The following is a 26,621-nucleotide window of genomic DNA, read 5'->3' as shown; positions in this document are numbered from 1 at the left end:
TTGGTGTGAACCACATTTATTGAATTGGAACAAAAAAAGGCAATGAGCCAAAACAACAGTGGCAGGGAAGAAGAAAAGAGATAAAAAGGCATTGAAATAGAGCATTTCCAACAAAATAAAACCTATGCAAAAGGGCTACTTTCCCAACTTTCAGTGAAAAAAAAACACATTCAATTTATGAAGACCTCTGCCTCCTAACACACACAAGTGGTTTTTAAAAGTTTGGTGATTGGCAGAGTTAAATAGTGGTTGATACAAATTTGCATATTCTGTAAGTTCATATAACAAACCTTAACTATGTAATAACACGTCTATACTGGAAAACAAAATGGTTGGATGTTTCTTTGAGGATCCTTGTGAAAATTTTGGAAGTCTTGGAAGTTTTTAAACTCCTGGGACTGGTCTGTCTGTATTTAAATAGTGCTTTTCTAGTGTTGATGACCACTCAAAGCGCTTTACATTACAGATTTTTGCCATTTACCCATTCACATAGATGCATACAGTGACGACCACTCAATCCCTCAGCCACAGCCCCCCATTTAGTCTGAAAGTGTGAACACTTCAGGACTGTCAGTTTTACTCTGATGCTGATGTTTTGGTTTTAGTTTGATATTTCTGCATCAGGTCAGATATTAGACAACTGAGCATTTGGTAAAGTCTGGTTTCAACCTGAGGGCTGAAAACAATTATATGTGAAAAATAACTGTTTGTATTTTAACTGTGTTCCTGTAAAGTGTAAGCAGCTGGTTTAATCAAGCTCTAGATATGCAATGGCCCCCTGCATTCCAAAAGCATACAAGGCTTAAAGGTTCCTGTGCTGTTTCCTTGTAAAAACAAAAAACAGTTTCATTTACATTCAGTGTTTTTCACAAGTGTTCAAACCAACCTAATTAATATATTAATTTACACAGAAAACATTTGCAATGCTTATGTTTAATTACATGTTTACAAGCTTCTTATCCTGCATTGTATAAGAAAGTAGTCCATCAGCATATCTACAAATTACACAAATCATCTACTCAAAAAGTTTGGCTTTGGCTAAGATCAAGAATAGTATCAAAAAGGGAAAGAAAAAAGAGGTATATGTGTGCATCTTGTCACCAATTATGAGTGAGACTTCTGTCGTTTCCAGAACCTTTTGACCTCACTGTGTCCTTGCGGTGTCACCACCATCACCCTGTGAGCCACGTCCTGCCACACCAGACAGCCCAGACCCTGCAAAACAAAAATGTAATTAAACAGCAGCAGCTACTGGACTAATGGACCATATTGGCATTTAACTGACAGTGGGTACAAGAAGTCCAAAGATAATCTTACAGGAAATGCTGTAACTGCAAGGAATTGATGATTATGTCATAAAACAGTGACAAAGGAGGTGAAGGAAGTGGAGGATCATTGGTTTAAGCAAGATGAATTCAATAATCCCTGCAGTAATAACCTGATCATCATAACAACGAAACGTAATAGCAATTCATCCACATTTACTGGTAAGTCACCAATTTTTATGTTCCATTGCTAAACATCCACCACATTGTCTTCAGAGAACTAGTTTATTACAACTGTAAGAGCCATTTTATTATTGTTTTGGTTTGTTTTTCCTCCCACCACTTGGGAGAGTAGTGCCGCTGTCAGCCAGGCAAGAGGTGTGTATAGTGAGTGGGGTTATTTGACACAGGTGTTGGCTGAAAGTAAGCATCAACAGTTTTTTGTCGTGTGGGAATGCATGCAAAGGAAAAGTTTGATTTGTTTGTATGTGTTTTTGGAAAATACATTTATCACGAGAAAAGGTGGTTCTGCTCTCTTTTAAAAAACTGGACACTTACACGCGTCAGAATAATTACTCAGCAGCCATGGTGGCTTCGTTTGACCGGCAAAGGGGTCACTACAACAACTGATAGTTCATTATAACTATTATTAGTACGATATATCTTTTTGCAGTTCTGGTCATCAGTTCCATTAGCTTTTGATGTCTCATCAATACATGGTACTGACTTGACTTCTTGCCCATAGTCCTTGTAGATTATCAATGCAGATCCCGAATCACTCGGTAGGCATCGTGGATTGTGATGGAAGATGATGTGGATTATGATAACGAGTAGATGGTTTAGATATTATATATAATGTGCCTGCCCACATATAGCACTATCACTGGCTGTATTTTTTATTGCTGCTCCATTTGTCAGTTCCTTATGTATAAATAATAAAAAAAATGTATGCACCTCTCCATTCATGTTAGACACTGTCTTTTCTCATTTATGGTTTAAATATAGTTTTTTTTGTTAATGTGTTCTGCTACACACAACATTTATTGCACGTGGTGGGCTCGCTGGTGTCTGCCTCGGACTTGGAGGCGCTGTGGCAAGGCTGTGCACCTTTTTCTGTCTTTGGAGCTGTCAGTGGTCTCTGCGTCGATAGCCATGGACTGTTTATTTATCACAAGTCATATCGTCATCTCATATCACATGTTAATCTAATATCATGCAGCCCTACCACCAACCTAGAATGAAAAGTACACACTTCTATATAAACACAAGTCATCATAAACTTTTGGCTATAAAGTGTACTTGTAATTTTAGCTGTGGACATATTGGTGAAGGAAACTTGGCGCTTTGGTTCTTAGAAATTATGAAATTAATAAAATGTGCAATTATAACATTAACTGGGTGTGAAAAAGCTGAAATCTGTAGCTGTATTTCTAATAAATTGTATATAATGTTCACATTAAATTAAAAGATCAGACTTTCTAGCATATCACTCTGTCTGTAGTTCATGCATTGTCCCTTCTGGAATCACTTGGACCAAATTCAGTCCTGAACAGACTCCAGTATGTGCAGAACTCTGCCACCAGGGTTCTCACCTGCACTATCACCCCAACCCTCATTCACCTCCACTGGCTCCCGATCAAGGCCTGCATCAATAACAAACACCTCCTTCTCACCTATAAATCCCTCCATGCCCTAGCCCCACCATATCGACCTCCTCCAACCCTACACTCGCTCAGAATCCTAACCCTCCTCACACACAGGTTTGCTCTCCATCTCCAACACCAACCTGCAAACCTTTGGAGACAGAGGCTTGTGACAGATCACTAGAGCTGTTACAACAGCTCTAGTGATCATATATTACAAGATGGATGACAATACTAGGTATAAACAGGGTATTTCAGTGATAACTTACCGTTGCTGTCTGGGTGCATTCAACACCCTATCAGGTATTCTTTAACTTCACATTTCTTCAACATAGAAAACTTTGACAACAAGAAGCATTCACCTACTGTCTCATATATCATAGACATTGACATGCACTGTTGTTGCAAGAAAAAAACATAGCTATTCAAGTAAATTCTAGGCGGTCATAATGTTTTGGCTCATTGTGTGTATTTTTCTAGTAGGAAATAATAACCAACCTGAGCTCTGTCTCGCAGCACCTCAAAGTCAGCCTGGGAGAGGAACTGGTTATACAGAACTCCTGAAGGATACATGGACAACAACACACAGACGGGTAAGCAATTACATTAATGGCCAGCACATCAATTGTCATCCTCTCTGTTACACCATACAACACCACAGTCACATAACAGTGGCATGCGGCCAATAGATGACAAAATATCCAGGGAGGACAAAAAAGGTAAAGCTAGAGCTAAAACACTTAAGACTCTCTTCTACTAAATTTCCTTTCACCTAACTGATTTAATTTCCTTAAAAGTTCTTAAAGGATATATATTCATTATACTACAAACAGTGTTACTGTGGTGTTACTGAAGCTGTAAATAAACATTAAATAAGTTCTCAAACAAAAGCCAGTACTCCAATTATGGTAAAGTTTTACTGTGGCCAACATATTTAAAATCATTTCACTAACTCAGTCTGACAAAAATGTTTAGGGAAGTGGAATGACTTGTATTGTAATGCTTCACATTTTAAATGCAGTGTAATGCAGATATCCAAAACACCAATTCCATCAGTACACCAAAAGGGTCATGTCAAACTCTACCAAGCAGTATCAAGTTACATGATACATGGTCACAAGTTCCTCTTCTGTTCCAATGATATGGTGTTACATAACAGTTCTTAAATAATGGTAAATAAAGTGTTTTTACTAAACATAAGGATATCACTATAATGTCATTATATATGTATATACAATAAAAAGACATGCAGCTTAGGTTAATTGGAGCCTCTTCACTGCCCGAAGGTGTGAATGGTTGTTTGTCTCTATTTCTCAGCCCTGCAATACACTGTCGGCCTGTCCAGTTTGAAGCCTGCCTCCTGACCAATTTCAGCTCAGATTGGCTCAAAAGAAGGGGCGTCTCCTGGTACAGGCAACATAGGCAGTTGCCTAGGGCGCAAAATGCAAAATAATTGGGCTGTTCGCACCAGCAGCGTAGTGCCGGGAAGAACAGGGAAAGCACCGCGGCTGGCAATGATGGTTTCAGGGTCTGTTCTATTTTTTTCTCTCGCCGCGAGCAAATCAGGCCAGAAAACACACTGAAAATCAATTTTATATATATATATACGATATAAGGGATATATTATATATTAAATAAATAATTAAATATGCATTCCATACTTTCGATTTCTTCGCTGTTCTCCTTGAGTTTCATTTCCCTAATTTTTGCCCCCACATGATGAAATTTACCCATCCTTAATTATGTACTTAATCCACATATTTGTAAGTTGTGTCTCAACAGACAGACACACACACAAGCACATAATCTATTGTGGGGGGGTGGCGGCTACAGGCTTGCGTAGGTCAGTCACCTGTGAAGACCATCATCATTTACCCCTGAACCAGCGCAGAGAAATGCGCTTCCTATGTGAACAGTCAGGCGTCTTCTCGCACAGAATTTGCGCTTCCGCCTCAGGTGTGTCCCTGACATACACGCTGCGGTGTTAAACTGCGGTTAGAGTCAAAGATGAATAAAAAAAAGATTAAATTATCAGGTGCACAATTCAGAAATAGAGAGGTAAGAATCACCCCGATTGTGGACATCATTAACGTTTATTTTTGTCGACATGACATGATATGCTGTCAGTACAGCTGATTTCAGACTATTTTTATATTTTTTATTATCTATTTTCATAATTCTGCCTGTATGTGCATCTGTAAACAGTCCAAAAGTTATAAGGGATGCATGACAGTTTGCGTGTGTATGTTAGGGGGCGCCAAATCTGCCATCTCGCCAACATTGTCAGGGCCGGCCCTGCTCAAAAGATAAGGGATATAGATAATGGATGAATGGCCATTAATCCATAGAGCAGACACATGATCAAATAAGCATGCTCAGTTTTGCTCACCCTCTGTGAACTGTAGTCGATCTCTCTCCAGCTCCCACAGTCGGATTTGATCTGTTATGGTTGGAGGTAGCACTGGAGTCTGGAGCACAGAAAGGAAAGGATAAAGATGCTGTGCAGACCCATTACAGGAAATAACAGACACACAGAACAGATGTTTTTTTTGTACCTGTTTAAGCATGACAGGGTGAGCTCTGGTCCTTAGAAAGTGGATAATCTGTAGAGGGTACATTATAACTCGGAATTAGCTTTTTACTTCAAGGAAAATCTGAACTGCACATATTGTTGTAGTGTTGTCTCTCATCGTCAGAGACAGCTGTGATTTCCCTAATCTCTCAAATTTAACTGAAATATTTTATTGCCCAAAAGGTGCATTAGAAGAAGAATGGTAACTATTATAGAGTGTTATTCGTAACAAACACAGTCTTCTTGGCGAATTAACCCAGAGTGGTGAGCACTTGTGTTTGTACTGGGATGTTAGGGTTCTGTCAGGTCGGTCTGTGTAATATTGGACTCAATTTAGCACAAAGATCCAAGATCACAGCTCTATAGAATCTACATCAGCTGACCAGTCAGTCAGTCAGTCAGTTATCATCAATGGCCAGAAAATTAGAAATTTACTCATATCCCAGTAATCCTTCTACCCGCATACTCCTCTATCACTGCTTCTGCATCAATCACGCAGCATTAAGCATGAGTGTCACGGCAATATTAAAATTCTACAGCATAAAAACATTTGTGAAACAACACCCCCACCCTGAAGACATTCATATGGTTATAATCCTCTAAAGTGCAGCCCCAGCACCATGTTGGATCAACATGTAAAAAATTGGTAGGAACACGTGTCATATCATTTCAAACAAAAAAGCCTCTTGGAGCGAGGAAGTCAGCCAATTTAAATAATGTGGCCATTTTTGGCAATTTACAAATGTTGTATTTGATGAAGTCCTCCTAAAGTTTTCCTCAGATCAACTTTAAATTCAGTGAGTGTCATCTCGACTCCATGGAGATTATAGTTAAACCTCCACGGAGTTTCAAAAGTCGTAGTGTACGTCACACGGTGTGACTGTGGCATGGCGTCAACATTTGATGATTCGCCAAAAAAGAGAGATTTGTCCTAACTCATCTCTAAGTTTCAAATCAGCCTCACACTGTTCACACATGATCAGAGTCCTGGCCTGAACAGATCCATGTCAATATTACTCATTGGCACAGCGCCACTTGCTGGCGACTGGAGGAGACATGTTTTATACTTTGACACCCTGCTCATGGCTGGTTTAGAATATACAGCTCTAATGTGCTCAGTATATTCACAAGAGCTTCATCATACTTCATGGTCAGAATTGTGACTTTTCCTCAAATGGTTTAGCCACAGTGGTCCGACAAAAGTTGATGCTTCATTATGTCAAATCAAGATGAATGAGCTGTTGCTGCATCTTTGGTCACTAGAGGGCTGTGTGAGACCATGGTTTGCTCAAGGAACAAAGCTCCTCATCAGAGCTGTAGAGAATTAGTTCTCTCCTGTATTTCAAGGTTAATAATGTGTTGAAAACTCAATTAAACTTACTGATGTGTGTCATTGAAAGATGTCCACTTTGGTCATTATAAGAACTGTCATGCTTTTTGTATGTTACGAGGTGGTGTCATCTAGATGAGATTCTTCACCAAATATTTTCACTAAAAAAGAAAAAGAAATTCAAGTTCGTGATTTATTATTTCCACCTGTATGAAATGTGGAAGGTTATCAATAGTTTCTGAATCATAATTTACAAGATATGCAATTAATTTTGGTCAATTTTCAGCGTGTGGTCTAAAATTGATGGAGTGGACTGTAATGCATGATTATTGGGCTTGGTCCAGCACTGCGTGACGGAAGCAGGAAGTAAAGAGTTTTTCTTCAGGTAAACCTCAGTTGTATGGCGCTGACGTACTACGGTAAGCGAATTGCATCATTTCCTGTTTTCCTGCCGCTGCTGGTGGCCACTCTCTCTAACACCGATATTTCTCTATATTACCACGGCTAAATGGCCTATAGTCTATAGTTAAACATCCACACATATCAAACCTTACTCTCTGGTGCTTTAGCGACTCTGTGTCTCTCCATCTGCTTGTCACCGAATTTTTCAATTTGAGCTGACAGACTAATACTATATATTAGCAATGACTTCTCTCCTCCATCTAGCTCCACTGCTCTCTCCTGCTTCGAGTGGCTGATGTTCATTTACTCCTCTGCCTCCTTTAACAGTAATGGTACATGAAACAAAAGTAGTGTATTGGAAGTCTCTTGAGTTTTTATCAAACCTAGTCCTAAAAACAGGTAAATATATAATGTCTGTGACTTTAATATTCATGTTGACAATAATAATGATAGCCTTAGCGTAGCATTTATTTCAGTAAAAGACTCAATTGGTTTCAGTCAGTGTGTACAGTGTACACCAACCTATTGTTGAAACCACACACTTGACCTTGTACTATCATATGGTGTCAAAATTGAACACCTAATAGTAATTCCTAATAGTAATTCCACGTAATCCAATTCTATCAGACCATAATTTAATTACCTTCGATTTCTCATTATCCAAATATATGGCACTAATACTACCTGATAGTACTGTAGCAAAACTTAAGGACATAATTCCAATTACATTTAACCCTGTATTATCGGTCGATATAACCAACAAATTCTTTAAAAACCCTAGCTCCACTGAGATTGACCATCTTGTCGATAGCTGTTTAAAGTCATTAACATTAAACTCAATAGCACCTCCAAAAAAGAAAATTGTAAAACATAGTAAATTAGCTCCCTGGTATAATTCAAACACACATGAGTTAAAACAAGCATCAAGTTTACTAGAAAGGAAGTGGCGCCCCAACAACCGGGTTTAAAATCATCTAGCCTGGAAAAGTTGTGTTAAAGCATTTAAGAAGGCCCTCCACAAAGCAAGAGCTACCTACTACTCCACACTAATAAAATAAAATAAAAACAACACCAGGTTTCTCTTCAGCACTGTAGCCAGCCTGACAGAGAGTCACACCTCCACCGAACCAAGTTTTCCTCGATCCCTGAATAGCAATATCTTTATGACATTCCTTAATGATAAAATTCGGACTATTAATAACTACTATAATAACTATTATAAATAAAATCAACCAAGAATAAAAATCGCAGAAACAGCTGAGAATCTTAGTAATTATTTAAACAGCTTCTCTATGATCACACTTCATCAGCTCACCAAAATAATTCTCATCTTCTAAACCCACAGCTTGTATCTTAGATCCCATTCCCACAAAATCACTTGTAGAATTTGCAAATTCTGCCCCTAATTGATAGTAAGTTACTGAACATCAACCATCTCTCATCATTATCAGGATTTGTACCACAGTCCTTTAAACTAGCTGTAATCAAACCCTTTCCAAAAAAAAAATCCAGGGACAGAGATTTTACCCAACTACAGACTTATATCCAACCTCTTCTTCCTGTCTAAAATCCTTGAAAAGGTTGTAGCCAATCAGCTGGGTGAGTTTCTCCAGGAAAGTAACGTATATTAAGACTTTCAGTCGGGGTTTAGAGCTAAGCACAGCACGGAGACAGCCTTGGTAAAAGTCACTAATGACCTTCTAATAGCTTCAGATAAGGGATTTGTGTCTGTCCTCGTTTTGTTACATTTTAGTGCAGCATTCGACACTATTGACCATCAAATTTAATTACAGAGACTAGAACAGTTAATTAGCATTAAAGGAACCGCCCCTACTTAAATCCTATTTTTCAGATCGATTCCAATTTGTGCAAATTGATGAGTCATCTCTGCACACCAAAGATAACCACGGTGTTCCACAGGGATCTGTGCTCAGCCCAATTTTATTCTCATTATATATGAGTAGGGTTGGGTACCGAGAACCGGTTCCAATACAACCGGTACCTACCCGGACCAAAATGCAACGGAGATTTCGGTGCCTCATTTCGGTGCCGGAGCCAATTGAAGACTGAGGTCTCCGCTCGTCCCGCCTCCTCACACTTCCACTCCTTCCTTCACGGGAAGCGCCAACCCCCGCGGGGGTGGCTGCCGGTGGACAATCTCTTGTCCCCGCGCCGCCCGCGCCCCGCGTGCGTCAGGGCTCCCGTGCAGGTGGTGGGGGGGGGGATCTCCTCGCGAGACCTCTCCCCGGCGCATTTCCTCCGTGGTGGTGCGCTGCGACCGGCTCCGGGGCGGTTTGGAAAGGCTCGGGGCGGGAGGAGCGAAGACCACGCCGAGAAATGTTTCATAAAAGCGACCGCATTTTAGGGGGACGAAGGCGGGCCGAAGCCTGCCTGCGACAGCCCCAGCCGCGGAGACACGGGGGTCTCTGAGTTATGGGAAAGCGACCCTCAGTCTTCATTTGGCTCAGGCACCGAAGTCAGAGTCACGAGTCAGAGTGTGTGTGTTTTGTATTTATTTTTATTTATTTAAGTATAGTGTGAACTTTTGTTAACAGTTCGTATGTTATTCATAGTTTTAAGTTAAAAAGGGTTTTGTATATGAGATATATATAAATATGATATAATGAGTGTGTTTATTGTGTATTACTAACTCCTAATTACATCTACATTTGAAAATATTTTCATTTTTAAACCTTATAGCAGTTTCAACTGCTGGACGTGTTTTGTCCCATGTCTCAAGAATCAGTTAGCACAGTCATGTTCACAAAGGCGCCGTGTTATAGAAGATATTATTAAAAACTGTTATTACCTTGGTTCTGTAAGGGTTATTTTCGCACAAATAACAGGTACCTTTTAAATAGGGTCCAAAAAATGCGAATGCAGGGGTTATGGCCCCAGCCCTACCTAAATTTAAATCCCCTTTGGTTCTCACATAGACCCTTTGATTAGCTAAAACTACAACCTATGGTTTTAGATTTGCCTTGAGCTAACCATCCACACCCCAAAGCTCCCTTGTATTAAAACAGTGTACCTGCTGTGCAGTGATACCATTGGCGATGGCCTGTTGTACTGACTCCCTTGTAACTTGAGCCACAACTACATTAGGAAAGTGATAAAGCATTTCACTAAAGAGAGCCACCAGAGCGATCTGAAGTTCGGAGTCTGGAAAGGACAAAAGAAAACACAGATTATCAATTTGAATTCTGTAAAATCATCCTCAGTAAGGCATCTTTTCAAAAGCTACAATATGAACCATATGAATGATGATTCTGAAACAGAGACCAATACCATAATATAAACATCCACAATCTTGAAAAATTATGATTTACGATGAACAAACCAGGATGACCCCGCCCACAATCACTGCTACAAGTGCAGACTGTTAAGTAATGGCTGCATATTTTGTAAAGATTTCACATTGCACCCATTTTATTGTTGATATCACCTTGACTAAACTCAGGAAGTCATAAATAGCCAGCCCCAATCACAAAGAGTTTAAGTAACAATTTTAAATACATTTTTATGCAGCATTAAGGGGGCTTGCACCTTTGTGCGTATCAGGGGATTTGCACATGGCCTGCCCTACAAACACATGATGCAACACCCTTATGATCTTTGGATTCTGCAAGCAGGAGCACAGTGTTCTGTTGAGTGAATGGATCATGCACATGTTGGTGGTGGACATAGTTTCTACTTTCTAAGACAGTAATGCATGTGCACACGTACACAAACACACACTTGGAGATTAACTCAAACCTTAACTATAGTTACTACTCTTCTAATCCTGATCCTTACAATAGTTTCTAGTCAATGGCATGTATGCAAATAAAAGCAGTGCTGAAACCACACCATTTGATGAAAACTCAGTTAAATTAAGCTAGCATATAATAAACTTACATGTTAACTTAGTAAATATGAGATATGAATAACCTGTTTTTTTAAAGTAAACTGCCTACAACTTCATGTTGCCTGCAACTGAATAACACTTTACCTACAACTTTTCTAGTCTCATCGACCTATCAAAGCACTTAACAGTACAAGTCCCATTCAACTATTAACGCACAGTTTCATACAAGTTTTAAACACAGCTCTTTTTTCTATCATACACCAATTATATACCATGCCAGCACAGCCGTCATGGGTAATTTAAGGTTCAGTGTTCAGCCCAATGACACTTCAGCTTGAGGACTTGAGGAGCCAGGGATCCAACCACCAATCATCTAGTTTGTTGCAACACACTGTTCCTCCTGAAGCAAAGATGATGACTCAGAATTGACATGTACATGTCTTAGGTCATGGCTGTGGCTTAGAGATGGAGCTGCTTGTCCACTAACCAGAAGGTTGTGGTTCAATCCTGGTCTCCCTCATTTTGCGTGCCAAAGTGCCCTTGGGCAAGATGCTAAACCCCTAATTGTTCCTGACATGGCAGTGTGTGATTGATATGTGATAGAGAAAGTGTTGCCCATAGATAACATGTATGAATGTGTGTGTAAATGCTTAAACTATAGAGTGCTTTGAGTGGCCATCAAGACTAGAAAGGCACAATATAAATATATTTAACTCTGATGGTGTGAAAGGTAATAAAAATCAGACTGTTTAGAGTCTAGTTACAATGAACAAATATACTGCCAAACACAGGTGCAAAGTGTCTATTTAAGGCAGAATATATCAGGGTTTAAATAAGAGGGGGAGACCAAGTTCATGGTATGTTAAGATTGAGTTAGAACACATGCATTCAATTTTTTCTGAATAAAACCCAGTTGGATACCTCTTTAATGTCACAAACAAGATCTAAAGCAGAAATACTCTTCAGGAAGAACCATGCACTATTTTCCCCCATGAAATCAAAAACGTGCATGCTGGTTGATGACAAAAAGGAATGAAAAAAAATTATAATTCAACATCCAGTATTTTGAAACAAAGATGAATTACACTGTCATAGAGAAAATATTGCTTATTTCTTAGTGTTTGCATCCAAAATCAAAAGTTCCCAGTGTTCTGACATACTTGTGTAAGCATAGATACGATAATTTGTTTCCACCACAATGAAGCCTTCATCTCCAGTACCAGGAGTGGAAGTGAAGTTGGAGCAGGAGGAGGCGCTAGTAGTGACCCCTGCAGCCAGAGTGATGGCAAGTCTGGTGGGGTAATACCGCCTTGACTTTCTCTGGTGAAAAAAGACATAAGCAGAAAAGAAAAAATTACATATAAGTGACATAATATATAGCATATCTATACAAATGTTCTCATTATTGTTTCGTGCAAATTCTCAAAACTAAATCTTTTCTAAATTCAGTCAAAAAGGACAAAGGCAGTGCAGTGTTTAATTTTGTTGACGAATACTATGATGAAAAATATTCGTAAACAAAATTTTTCCCATGACTAAGACAAGACTAAGATAAGGAAATAAGGGATCTTTCAAAATAAAAACTATGACTAAATCTATTTTAACTTTCGTTGACGATACGAGACGAAAATGTTGGTAGTTGACTAAGTCACAATAATTTTTTAAAACATCATCGTAGCAGGCCGTCATGAAGTACCAGGAGCAAGCGAGTGTGTGTTTCTGTGCTCCCAGATAGCGCACACACACCGGTCCCGGGGCTCCGCCCCCCGCTCCCACTCACTTGCTCAGAGACACATTGAGATTAGAGCTCGTTCATGTGGAGCAGCCGATCACTGACTCACCGGCTGCTTCATAACAATGGAAAAAGTGAAAACACAGAGTTTCTCTGGTCTCAGCTGCTCAGAGATCAGAGCAGAAGCTGCAGTTGGTTTTCACCGAGCTTCAGTTTCTGTGTCCGCCTCCAGTCTGACCTGCTCTCACTTTTTGTTTTCACATTTTGCCAACTAATATATATTGTTTTAAGCTATTAGGCAGCAGCTATATGTTTTAATTTATTTTAAAATAGGGTACTCCTTATTTCATACATTTCCCACAAATATGGGGAGGACTCAAATAGCCCTACATAGTTCTGTGTTTAATTTATTTCAAAGTAGGCCTACACTTGCATGTGTATTTTCTTCTCCTCTTCATAAGCGTTTGGTGTTTTCCTTTGTTGTAACAGGTAAAAATAGCAATAAAATAACAGTTTTCTTTATAGTCGTTCTATAATTTCATAAATTCATAAACAAACTATACTTCAGTATAGTATAACTTTATATAAACTTTATTAGCTCTGTGTTCAAATATGTTTTGCGGCTCCAGAAAAATTTTATTTTGGGGAAGAGGGGGCATGGGCAATGGCTCTTTTGATAGTAAAGGTTGCCGACCCCTGCAAGCTAGACTATTATGCAGTTGTAGACACAACACAGGGGGTCCCTGCGCCTGAGGAGGGAAGAAAAAGAGTTTAATGTGGCTATTAAATGTGACTAAAACTAGACTAAAATGTTCAGAGTTTTCATTGAAGAAAACTAGACTAAAACTAAGAAGGATAAAAAGGACTAAATGTGACAAACTGATTTGCATTTTCGTCTAAAGACTAAAACTAACACTAAATCAAAAATAGCTGCCAAAATTAAACCTGAGGCAGTGGCATAAATCTCATCACATTTGGCTGTCATTCATCAGTCACATGATGGAAGTATCACCTATGTAATCTTTAAATAACTAGCACTAACATTTTTACTTTGACGTACTTGTCGTTGCACTTTCATCAGATCAACAAGAAATCCCAAAGCGAGACCCTTGCGTGGGGAGGTTGGTCGGGCTGCCTTGGTCGACCGAAAAAAAATCGCATATTAAATCGCAACAAGAATGGCCTTGGCAAAATAACTGACTAATGCCCCCTTATCTCTAGTATGGATATGCTAGACCAAACAGCAAGCCCGCCATTTTGTATTTGGTGGCCATTTAGGCCATTTTCTACAATTTTACTCTGATGAACTTGTCCTTGGGATTTCATCAGATCAACTTCAACTTCTGGGGATGCCATCTCAACAAGATGGTAATATAAACAGACTTGGTATATTTGATTTCATCACAGTGTGTGGCCGTGGCGTGGCATCATAGTTTGATGACACGCAGTCAAAACACGAGCTTCTGTATCTCAGGCAGATTTGGTCCAATCGAGTCCAAACTAAAAATGTAAGACTAGAGTTGCGAAATCATGACTTAACATCACAGCGCCACCTGCTGGCTACAGGAAGAGAACTGTTATCCATGCCGCAGTCAGATAACGCATGCAACGCGGAGATGTGCGCTTGGTCATCGATTGCTCTCTCCAGAGTATCCATCTTTTACGAGCACAAGTACTCTTAATGACCAGGACAGTAGAAGAACACAAAATTAAAGAAGAATTACTCAGGAAGGATAAAGACAGAGCAGTCTGTGGCCATCACATGCAAAACCACGGCTTAACCCTAACCCTTTGTGGGGGTTGTCTTGATTTTGTTTATCCATTGCACCTGTTGGCACTTTAATTTGCACGAAAGCAGGTGAAACTGATTCATTATCACTTGTGCTTCCTAAATAGACAGATTTACATCCCTGGAATTTAACTGACTTGCTGTTATACTGTGACGATTAAGCGTTTCATTATTTTTTTGAGCAGTGTATAAGATCCCACCAGTGTGAAACAGTGGAAGACATGAGCACTGTCTATTGTCTAAACATAAAGAATATAAACGGATCTTCTAACCAAACAACATCTGGTATGTTGAGCCTTAAGCAACAGATTGTCCCTCGTTGAATTCAGATAAATTATATGTAAATAACTTGATCCACACGCAAAACCTTGAAAAAACTAAACATAGTGCAACTTGCTAACTAGACAACACTAGAAAAATAGAATTACCGGACTGCGGTTGTAGGCCTCCACCAACCAGTGCAGTTACCCTGTACATATTTCTTTCCCGAGATTCATATAAGATCAGTGTGACCTTTACCTTTGATCAATGAAATCAAATCACTTCATCTTTGAGTCCAAGTGACCACTGATCAAAGTTAAATAGAGTCACTGGCAAAAACCTCCTCCACCTTTCATCGGGTGACAAGGTTATTATCGCAAGTTGATTCCTCTCACTTGCTTTCCTCTTCATCATCATTATTTTTTCTGAGAGTTAAAATTTTTCAAACTTAACAAATGTGGTTTTTGGCTGTTGAACCCCGGTTTATTTCTGTGGTGAAGATGTCAGGAAACGCTAAGAACACATTTTCACTGATTATGAGGTTATGTCCTGTTGCAACTGAACAGGTAGGAGCAGCCTTTTTGGTCAAAAAACTGGAGAAAACAAATCCTTTAAAGGCGGATTAACTCTGAAAGACTTATTTAAAAACACCTTCTAGCCTTGTAACATAATTACAACCCTGTACCCACAAGTTATGAATATTTACACAGTTGACAATAAGGACTTAAGATGGTAGGGATATTAATAGATGAAGAACTTAAATCCCTTCTGTAGTCTGTCCATTGCATTTAATTACATAAAAATGTGCTCCCTTTTGTGTTGCTGCTTGAGCCACTCAGCATCTATAATGGTCATTGGTGCCGACAGTGTTCCTCTCATTATCATTCTCACCTTCCTCTGGAAGACCAGTCCAAACTCCCGCAGGTGCTGCAGGAAAGTGAGTAATGACTCACTCATGCCCTCCACTGAGTAATCCTGAGACAGAGAGTAGCAGATGTTTAATAACAACAAATAAACACGATTCTTTAAAGCCTCAGACTGCTGCATTATCATATTGTTATGTTGTATTTCGGCGCACATGTACATATTGCACACTGAGAATCAAACGGATGCAAAATGCTGTACACTCACTCTGCCGAGAGTAGAGAAACTGAGCTGGAATAAGAATGACAAGATCTCAACCAGGTCCATCCCTCTAGACTGCAAAAGAAAAAGGATGAAATATAGGCATTCATGAAAAGTACATTTTCAAAGAGTAATTTCTGCTGCTATTCAATAAGCTCTGATGAATGGATGTCAGTCTAGAACATTTCCAGTCTACAAAACATTGAGGGAGAGGAATTACATGTTCTCCAATTGCTAGCATGCTACATTGACTTTACAGCACTAATTCCATCAGATCAGTCTTGTCGTACAAACCACTCGGTGAACAGCGTCTTTTGGAACATAGATAATATTTTCATTCACTTAATTAAATAGTTTTTACCACATCTTTTAAATATAGTTGAGCTACTGTCACTTGAGCTTCAAACTCCCTTCAAATATTTGACAGGAGCTTACAAATTCTGAAATATATGGGCACTGTTCACTAACAGTAGATTGACATAGGTTATTGGGCGGCTGTGGCTGAGGGGTAGAGTGGTCGTCCTCCAACCTGAAGGTCGGCGGTTCGATCCCCAGTCTGAACCATCTGCATGCCGAGTGTCCTTGGGCAAGATGCTGAACCCTAAATAGCCCCCCATAGAATAACAAAGTGCTGCAAGTAGATGCACTGTATGAATGTGTGTGTGAATGGGTGAATGTGAAACTGTACTGTAAAGCGCTTTGAGTGGTCTTCATCAGACTAGAAAAGCGCTATATAAATACAAATCCATTTACCATTTACATAAAAATGTACATTATCTTCCTATACACATTTTCATTAAAAATTACAATAATAATAGATTCCTTCATATAATTGATTCTTCCTACTCTCTCTTTTTTAAAGGTATTGTAATAATGTCACCTTTAAATGCAACTTCTGAGACCATACATGCTTGACACAGACACTAAAATAATTGTTTGTTAGATTTGTTAAAAAATAATTCACATCTAAATCTCTGACCAATATGTCAGCAGTTGAGAGTTCTGGGATGCATGGTGCCACATTCCCTTTGCTGTCAGAACACAACTGCGTCCTGTTCCACATAGGAAGGCCTCGTCAGATGACATCCTCTGACCTCCAGTTTCATAATGAAATGAATCAAAGGTATTTTATGCTTCTCAGTGTCCATGTGACAACAGACACAACTGTATACTCAGACTGTGTAAAAACAACATCATTTGGTCACAGCAGACATAAATTAGTTATCTATAGTTGCATATGGAGCGGGTAATTGATATATGAACACAAGTGGTTAGAGGAGTCACATTTAGGGTGCATTTTAGTGCCAGATAAAGTTAGAGCTTTCATTTGTAATTGGATCTCTCAGAAAATACATTAATATCATGTCTAAACAGGGCCTTATAGTTAGAGTTTCCATGAAGATAAATGGTCTTGTACTAGAGGGGCTACTTTTCCCAAGTAAAAACAGACTTTTTCATCCTGCTACTCTTTTTATCCTTTTTACATTTTAAATAAAATGTTAGAAGAGATCTACTTACAGCAAGCACAACCCATGATATATTTTATTTGGTTAATGACCAATGGTTGAACACTACTTTTCTAAATGTATTATTGGGTACTTTTATACAAATATATTGGGTAGAAGGAATCTCACTTATAATTTTAAAAGTACTGCTACAAAATGGTAAACTGTAACATGAGTACTGAGTGAATTTGGACACTACCAACGACTGTCCAGCCAAATGGGTTACAACTCTAGAAGAATTCAATACCCATCAATGTTACACCATAAAAAAAATTAAACTGGAAGTGTATCAGGACTAAAGTTTTGAAGATACTTTTATGGTGACACACTCTGTGTGACATTTTTCCAATTGCCCTTAAATGTACCGCCTGCAATATAATACTTTGCAGAAATTTAAGGGTCAATTTAAGATAATTTAGGACCTTAATTGTGTTGGTTTTTATCTGAAGACTTTTTAAGAATTTTTAAGCAGCCGCAGGAACCCTGTTAAATAAATAGTATTAGTATACAGTATGAACCTGTGTATTCTCTGCAAGTATTTTATAATAAAAACCTTTTTTAAACAATTGAATTGATTCAGTCAACAGAATTGCTTGAGTGCTATTATTTTGAAATGGGTACATGAAGAGTTGCAAACAGTTATGTTTGACACATATATTTAACAACTAGACATTAAAACTGTGTTGTAAGATCATTTTCTCTGTCAATTTTGCTTTGAACTTAATCTCTAGAAGAGAAGCGTGGCTTCCGTGGCTGATCCGTGGCTGAACTGCAGCCAACGAGGCCGGGGGGATTTATTCTTATGTATTAACGGGCACCAAAGGAAGGCGGGTAACTTTCTTCGGAAAAAACAAAGTGACTAACTGTCGACCCTTTTTCTCCCTCCCAGCCTTCTGTTGCCTGGCTTTTTGTTTTTGACATCCTGACATCGACATGTCAAATCCACTTATAGCTCACCATCTGTTCTGTTATCCTGATCATTTTGTCATAAATGGAGGGGAAAAAAACACACAATTATATAATTTAACATTTTTAATTGATAAAATTATCATTTGAATTACATTAACTGACTAATAATAACAAAAATAATAAAAGCGTTCTCTGAGGGCCTCCTGTCTGCTCGAGGCCCTTGGAATCATCACCCCCCCCCCCCCACCACGTATGGGCCTAAGTTCTAACTAGAAGAGGACATATAGGTACCTGAGCAGTTTTGAGGTACTGCAGGGTGAAGTACCACAGCTGAGAGGCAGTGTCCAGGAGGAGGAACTGGAAACCAGCTGAGGTTATATAGGGCGCCTCTCCTGATTCACTGACAAACAGAGAATATGAGAGGACAACATCAGCTACATTCAAATGCCAAGATCTTCATTTATTGTCATTTATTCTTTTATTGTTAAATATTTTACTACATGTTAACAATCAAGTTGAAAAAAAGTCATTAAATATTGTCTGATTGAATAACATTAGAATCTTGCAGAGGCACCAAATGTCTGCTTTTGTAGCAAAATTTTCTCTTGCGGACGCTTTTATCCCAAAAAACATACAATTAGAGCATTCAACATCTTTGATGGGCTATTTAGGGGTTCAGTATCTCTGTTTTATATGCCCTCCCTTCAACTGACTCTTTCTCACTCATGCATCCTAACTCTGCCACAGACATTCTCTTTTCTACTCTGTCTTCCTCTCTTGATTCTCTCTTTCCTCTTACGTCCAGACAGGTCAACAAGTCCTCCCAAGCTCCGGGGTTGTCTGACTCAGAGGGCGCCAATAGAGCCACTATGCGAGCATCAGAAAATGGCGAAAATCGAAACACCCTTATGACCTGCTCACATATCAATCTCTTCTCTCCTCTGCCTTTATTTCTGCAGCCAAAAGCTCTTTGTGTGTTTATACTTTTATTTTCATAATAAATAATTTCCAACGGGACATTAAGAACTGTAATGTAATGGTTTTCACAGAGACTTGGCTCAATCCCTCGATCACAGACTACGCCGTTGTTAGCGAGGGGGTCGCAATCACGTTCACATTCTTAATAAAATCTTGTAAAATCAAGGGAGGAGGTGTCTGCTGCATGGTCAATAACCTGTGGTGCTCAGATCTGGAGATTATTTCTTTGGGCTTTTCTCTGGACCTGAAGCACCTCATGATTGTATGCAGACCTTATTATCTACAGAGGGAGTTTACGTCGGTCGTTAAAACAGCAGTGTGTATTCTGCCACATGCCTACACAAATAATGCCCTTTACGAGCTGCATGCAGTTATTGACAGAACAAAAACCTTACGGCCCAGAGGCTGCGTTTATTGTGGCCGAAGAGATATAAACGCCAAGCTGAGGAAAGTCCTACCGAGATAATATAAACACATCAGCTGTCGTGTGTGTGGTGAGAATACACTCAACCATGTTTACACACCTTTCAGGGATGCATATAAGGCCAGGTATGCGCTCTGGAGTGCTTTTAGCAGGGCTAAGAGACAGCACAGGCACAAAGTGGAGTCTCACTACCAGGGCTCCAACACTAGGACTTGACCTGGACTTACCCCACAGACTCCATCACAAAGACAGACAGCGGTTCTTCTTCCTCCGCAGGTTGCGGAGGCTCAACATGAACTCCAGGATTCTCTGTAACTTCTACAAGTGCACCATAGTGCCTGCTGCCATCTGGTCCACGGTACGGCAGAGTCCGGGACCGCACCATCAGGCTCAGAGACAGCTTCATTCCCCAGGCCATAAGATCATGTCATGCCCCCCCTTACAACCATAGCTGCAGCATGATGCACCCTCCTTAGTGTATCACATAGTCATTTATAGCCTCAATAGCCTGCCCACCTGCAGCTGTTGTTAACTTCAAATCCGCATACAGATCCTGATGACCTCTCTCTGTACACAGGCACATAGTATAAATACATAAGCATGCAATAAATGCATAGACAAATTTTCTACAACAGAACCAAGAATTGCCAGCGACTGCTGTACGTAATTATTGTGCACATGTCAAATAAGTCTTGAAGACTTGAAGCTCCTTCAGCTAAAGCTATTTACCAAGTGTCTGAATGAGACCAATCGCATTTCTGTCTTTGCTGCAGCTGTAAGAGACCGTCTCTGCTTCCAGTAGACCACACACACAAATTTCAGGGACTGCACCATGAACTCTCTTGGATTTAACTAATTTAACTGTGCAATACTAATTTCTATCAAAGCAATTGAATTGTACATTTATTCGACTCCCAACTGAATTTAAAAACACTCGTTAATGTCATCATTAAATACTGCTACTTCCAACTATGAAATATACTGTATCCAAAATTAAATTAGTTGACCGCAGCTCATTTAAAATGGTGCTGCTCGTATTTTAATTAAAACACACCGAAGTTCTAATATCATGCTAATCCTTGCATACTTTCACTGGTTGGCAGTTTAACTCAGGATGGATTTTACGTTTCTTTGAATTACCTACAAAGCTCAACGTGGGCTGGCCCCTAGATACATTTCGCAGCTCTTGACTTCCTACAATCCCAGTCGCAACTTGAGATCGGCCAGCCTGTCCTTGTTAGCTGTCCCTAGGTCAAGGCTGGCTACTCAGGGTGACCAGGCTTTCTCTGTCAGGGCCCAAAGGCTACGTGACGAGACGTGACGAGGCTTGCCATCTCACTACCTGTCTTTAAATCACGCCTCAAACCATATTTTTATAAAAAAATCATTTTTAACATATTATTTGTAACTCTGGTGCTACGTTTGTTTAAATTCCTTTTATACTGCAATGGATTTTATGAAGCACTCTGTCACGTTCAGATAAGTGCTAAACAGATAAAGTTATCATTATTGTTACTTACTGATAAGAGAATTGGGAAATTTTCTCTATTGCAGCAGCAAAGAGGAAGTGCAATTCAAGTCAAAAACAGATAACAGTAAATTTAATATACATGCAATATAAAAACAAGGACATATAAAAGATAGAAATAGAATAGAAATTATATATAAATATAGATACAGTGGAAACCGATTATGGTGATCCTGTTTGAACTTTGTCCCAGCCGGATATGATCACTATAAGCGGTTGATTACTATAAAAGAGATGCGTAGCGTCTGTATAAAAGTTCCAGAACTTGAGGGAAAGGCAACATTGCGCACTTGCATATGCACACGCACACACACCTGACACCCGTGTAAACTCAGACTGCGTGAAAACAACAGAATTTGTAAACTTAGACAATTTATGGAGAGCTGGAAAAGATGGTAGAGCGCGCTCGGCTTGGTTTTAACAAATTTCTTATGCCATTTTGCTGGCTCCTCCTCCCTTTTCTAAACTGCATGTGCAGTGCTGAGATGTAAATCATGTCTTTATGGGGTGAGCAACAGTAACTAAAATGATGTACTCAGTAAAAGGTTAGATAGTTCTACAGCATGGATACGAAAAATTAATATGTTTTTTATGCATTTTTAGCCATAAAATAGAAGCAACCATTTAAAAAGGTTCCTTATCTAGTATGTGTGACCAAGATATGTACAGAATACAAAGCATGACATTTGACAGTGTAAAAAAAAAACATTTGTGAGAGTACCTTTTCATGAGACCTGCTTGAACCAGCAGCTGTGCCAAGTCCTGACTGACGGCAGCACTGGGAGAGCCCACCATGAAATGCAGAATGACCTCCCAACGTTCCATAGCATAACGGTCAAGACTCTCAATGTCCCGTGAATGGCGGTCAGGACCCAAAGTGCTGCCCTCATCCGCCCACGCTGTGCCCCTGTGCGTTGATACAGGAGTGTTTTTGATTAATTGATTGATTATTTATTTAACCCTCGGAAAACACATTGAGGAATAAGACCCTCATTTACATGGTGCCGAGGGTACAATGAAGAGTTGATACATTGAAGAGTTAATTCATTGAAAGAAAAATAAATAAGAATGAAATAAATATGCATATATGTACAGTAATACAAGGGAAAAGGTCATCAACAATCATTTTTGATGATTCAATAAAATACTATGGTTAAGTCAACTAACAGTTACAATCACTGAAGGAGTGTGCTCTTTTAATTAAAACAACAGGGGATAATACCAGCTTAAGTGCTGGATTTCTATCTCAAATCAGCCTAATTGGCATAAAGTTGCAATCTTGAAGATTTAATTCCTGGTTTATTTCGTAACACCTGTTGTTACTGGTGGTACAAGCAAAGAGATGAAATACTACAGGTCATACAATTCTGCAAGTCATTTTAATTTAGGAAGAAGTCTGAAGTAGTTAGCCTTTGAGATCTGTTATCAGATGTTATCCTGTGCACAACAGGGGTGTGAATAGCATGTCATAGTGACATTGTCATTTGTCTGGAAATGTTTCCACAGACACATGTTAATAATGCTCAGTTATAGGCTCAGTCTTGTTTGTGTTACCTTATTTTGTATTATTATCTTTGAAAATATTCAATTACAAATCAAATTTGAAATTAATGCCTCTCTGTAATTCTGACCCAACTTGTTGGTCAATGATAAGAATTGAGTTAAAACAAACCATCAGCAGTTCAGTTTTTAACAAGTACCACACAAACTGGCAAACTTAAAATTTACCCTGATACAGATTTTTGGGTACAATACGTGGCAATACCTGGTGTGTTCACAGAAAGCAGACCTACCCGCCAAGCAGCGCAATCGTCAGGTTGTCTTTGAATACTGGATTCAAAATGTATCCCTGCCGACCACCCTGGAGTTGCCGACTGTGCCAAAGGCACAGTCCAACCAAGACTGAGACACACTCATCATGATCTCTGCAGGTAGAAGCCAAAGACAGAAAAAAATTAACTTAGCTGGCTATCACTCTGAAATGTGCATTTTCCTTCCTCTGAATACATGTAAGAGCTGCTAACACTTTCATATCTGCTGAAACAACAGTTACACTTTCAAATTGATTACATTCACTAAGGTTTTTCAACCATAAAGAATGTCTGTACTCTTTTACAGCGGCCACATTTGCATACAGTCTGATCACCCCCATCTTCCCACTGTTAAAGCGTCCCCCTTTCCTTCAATCTGGGTCATTCTACTGTCTCAGATACATTCTGTGCATCAGGTTCTACATATTCCCAAATACCAATAAAACTCACAACACTACAGCAAACTTTGAGACAGGACTCTGGTTGACATTTCTTTAATATTCCAAAACCAGGAGAGTGCTTGGCTGATACGGAACAAATTCATTAGCACTGTTGATGTGAATGAAAAAGAAGTCCCCCGTAACTGTAAGTGGATGAAAAGTTATATAGCGGCACAGGACCACAGTCACTGTAATGAAGAAATCACGAGGTAAGAGACTTACTTCTGATTGTCTTTATTCACCCACAATGCCACTGCTGCCTGTGGAAGTGGCTGATCCAGGAACAACATACGTATCACATAATTCTTGGCCATAGAAGGGAGTTCCCTGTAGAAGAACAAACAATATAAAAACATATACCTCAGATCATGTGACTAATATGGCCACATTAGTATAAGCACAGCCATCATACCTGTAGACCGCCAGACAAGTTGCTGGATGGTTGTACAGTCTGTCCAAGATGTCTGGACTCAGCTCTCTCAAGTACTCGTGCAAATTCTTACACTTAAGTTGGACACGCAGATTCATTATCTACAAACAAACAAGAATGTCACAATAACCAAATCACATACATGTTGAATGCACTGTATGTAAATCGTTTTGGATAAAAGCGTCAGCTAAACGGTAGGTAATTCCCATTACGTTGTTCATATCTAAGAGAGCAAAGGTTCGCATCAATTCCTTTTTTAAATCTAACTATTTAGTGTTGCTTTAGTATTGCCCTAACGACCACAGTCATAAGTGAGTGGAGGGGTTTCAATTCTTTAAAAGAACACTTCCCTCCGGCACATAGCTTATTCCGGAACGAACACAATAGCTGCCTAGAAAATAGGACTTGAAATGAGATTATTTGTATATGTTTGCAAAATGCGTTATTTACCGTACGGATTGGCGAAGGATATCGAGCAGGTTATTGTATATTACAAAATGACAACATTGTTATTATTTGGCGTCTCTCATCAAGGGGCCATGTTTAGCTTCCGGTTTCCGGGTCATGTGAGCTAAGGCGAACGCCAGGTTGAAGGGCACACTACTGCTCCCTGCTGGCCTTGTTATTTTGTTTTATTTGTCATGAATTCAATGCCTTGATGTTAGTACATTTTAAGTTTTAAATCAAAAGTTGGAAAAAAAGAAATGTAATGAAAACGTGTTCATCAACATATAATAAAATAAAATACTGCTCCCTGCTGTAATGCCTGAATGTCAGTTACAGGAGAGCAGTTTTAGGAGCCCATTTCCAGGACCCTAATTTTTGTGACAGCCCCATCTAACGAATTTGATGACCGAAAACTGAAATTTCAGGGCTGCATTTCTTGGACCCCACTTGGTTTAAGATTGGTTTATTCTACCAAAAAACTAATGTCTGTCTTTTATGCTTTTAAAGGTTTATTCCACCCAAATACTTTTTTCTGTTTCGCTTCTGAACTGGGTTGCTAAAAGTTAAATGTTGGGAAATTGATGAAATTAGCATTATGAGTTCATTATCAGGTTAAATAAAGATGAATTCTATGACCTTTGCAGTTAATAAATCTCAATCAGATATTTGAGTGGAGAGACAGGAGTCACCAAGACATTTCTTTTATATGATAGGATCGAGTTATTTTTACACATACACACACACGCACATGCGCACACACACATAGGAACAAACAGGACCCATAAACTTGATGAATGATGGAGTGCACTTCAAGTAGTGTCCAAGAGATTATCTCCAGGCACCAGTCAATCAATCAATAACATGTTATTTATATAGCCCATTTTCACAAATCACAATTTTAAATAGATGCTGCGTGTAGCTGAACACATCAACAAAATTGCAATATTTACAACATTGGTTAGAAGAAACCGTTTTTAACATGATGGAAAGGTGTGTAAAAGTATTTATACATTAGAAAATGTCTGATAAAAATGATTGGAGAAGCATGACAATTGAAATGGTGGAGTTATTGCCAGTATTGGTATAATAAGCAGTCTTGTTGTAATCAAAGTCCATGATCAGCTACCATCACGAACCACCACCACGATCAGAGTCCACCAGTCCACCAGTCGCCATACTTGGTGCTAAAGTTTCATCTTATAGAGACAGAGGGAAGAAATCAGCAAAAATTTAAAAAAGCTAAAATAAATAACACGTTAACATTTGACTTTTCCGAGCTGTTCCATATTCAAACACACGTACCAGAACTTCCTACTAATGTTTGGTCTTCTTTCCTCAACTGCTTCTCAATAGATCTACAAAATTGTCCACTTCAGTGAAATAGTAAACTGAAAACATTATCTTTGCTGGGTATTAACATAAATATTGGTAACATTTAAATCATTAAATTAATTAAATATCAATACCACTTCTTAATTAATATAAGTAAACAGTATGTAGAGATTTTATGGCATTTGTAGGGAAAACAGGCAGCCATCCTTGGCAAGTAGCAAAGAGAGGCACTATGCGCCCCGATGAACCGCCTCGTCCTGTGCACTGGTCAGCGTGCCAGGTTGGACAGCCTGAAACAGGTTGTTGGTATTCATGCATAGAGGTGAACCTCTGTGAAAGCTGGCTGATAATGATGTCCAGGGGTAACGTTGAGGCTATTGATAGGCACCCTGTGCCAACAATAAAGAAAGAATGTCAAGCTGCTTTTGGTGCTGGGAAAAACCTGCTCTGTTGCTCTCCTGTGCTTCAGCTCAAAACTTTGAGAAAATCTGACTTCAGGCCATGCCAACCTCAATATCCTCTGAAACAAGAAGCCACCAATGCCATAAGTCAGTTGAAGCGCAAAAACTTATAAAGGAGCACACACTCTAAAGAAGGCAGATCGGACTTTCATTTTAGCTTTGGGTTGGTGCGGATATCAATTAAAATATGCCTTGTTGGCCACTTATAGTGAAAAGAGGTCAGCTGATTGATATATATATATATACGTGTATATAATATATATATAAACTGATATTCAGGTAAATATATACATATATCTTTACCTGAATATATATATATATATATTCCTGAATATGACCTGCATGTATTTGCCTTACATGTATGTGTCTTATTTGGCCTCAACTAAAGTA

The 26,621-nt window shown here is 39.1% G+C and overlaps 1 protein-coding gene across 1 annotated transcript; it reads right to left on the bottom strand.

The window, feature by feature from the left end:
* gtf2h4 (general transcription factor IIH, polypeptide 4) lies at window positions 1-24,546 on the bottom strand. Its single transcript, XM_061092799.1, has 14 exons — window positions 24,442-24,546; window positions 23,974-24,092; window positions 23,784-23,888; window positions 23,104-23,235; window positions 22,032-22,217; window positions 18,672-18,780; window positions 15,973-16,041; window positions 15,733-15,816; window positions 12,220-12,379; window positions 10,244-10,374; window positions 5,464-5,511; window positions 5,298-5,376; window positions 3,407-3,468; window positions 1-1,215 (listed from the first exon to the last, which is right to left on the bottom strand). Exons 2-14 carry the CDS (start codon window positions 24,087-24,089, stop codon window positions 1,105-1,107), a joined length of 1,392 nt encoding a protein of 463 aa, XP_060948782.1. The 5' UTR covers window positions 24,090-24,092; window positions 24,442-24,546; the 3' UTR covers window positions 1-1,104.
* Between the last annotated feature and the right edge of the window lie 2,075 nt (window positions 24,547-26,621).

Source organism: Limanda limanda, chromosome 19 (genome assembly GCF_963576545.1).
Source record: "Limanda limanda chromosome 19, fLimLim1.1, whole genome shotgun sequence".
Classification (NCBI taxonomy): Eukaryota; Metazoa; Chordata; class Actinopteri; order Pleuronectiformes; family Pleuronectidae; genus Limanda; species Limanda limanda.
Note: the sequence above shows the minus strand (reverse complement) of the source record. Positions and strands in the feature narration are given on the sequence as shown.

Coding starts and splice junctions, on each gene's coding strand:
- gtf2h4 (XM_061092799.1), bottom strand. CDS start 24,089: ATGAATCTGCGTGTCCAACTTAAGTGTAAGAATTTGCACGAGTACTTG. Junction 16,042..18,671: donor AGTACCTCAAAACTGCTCAG/GTACCTATATGT, acceptor TTTCTTTTGCAG/TCTAGAGGGATGGACCTGGT. Junction 5,377..5,463: donor ACCCTGTCATGCTTAAACAG/GTACAAAAAAAA, acceptor TCTGTGCTCCAG/ACTCCAGTGCTACCTCCAAC.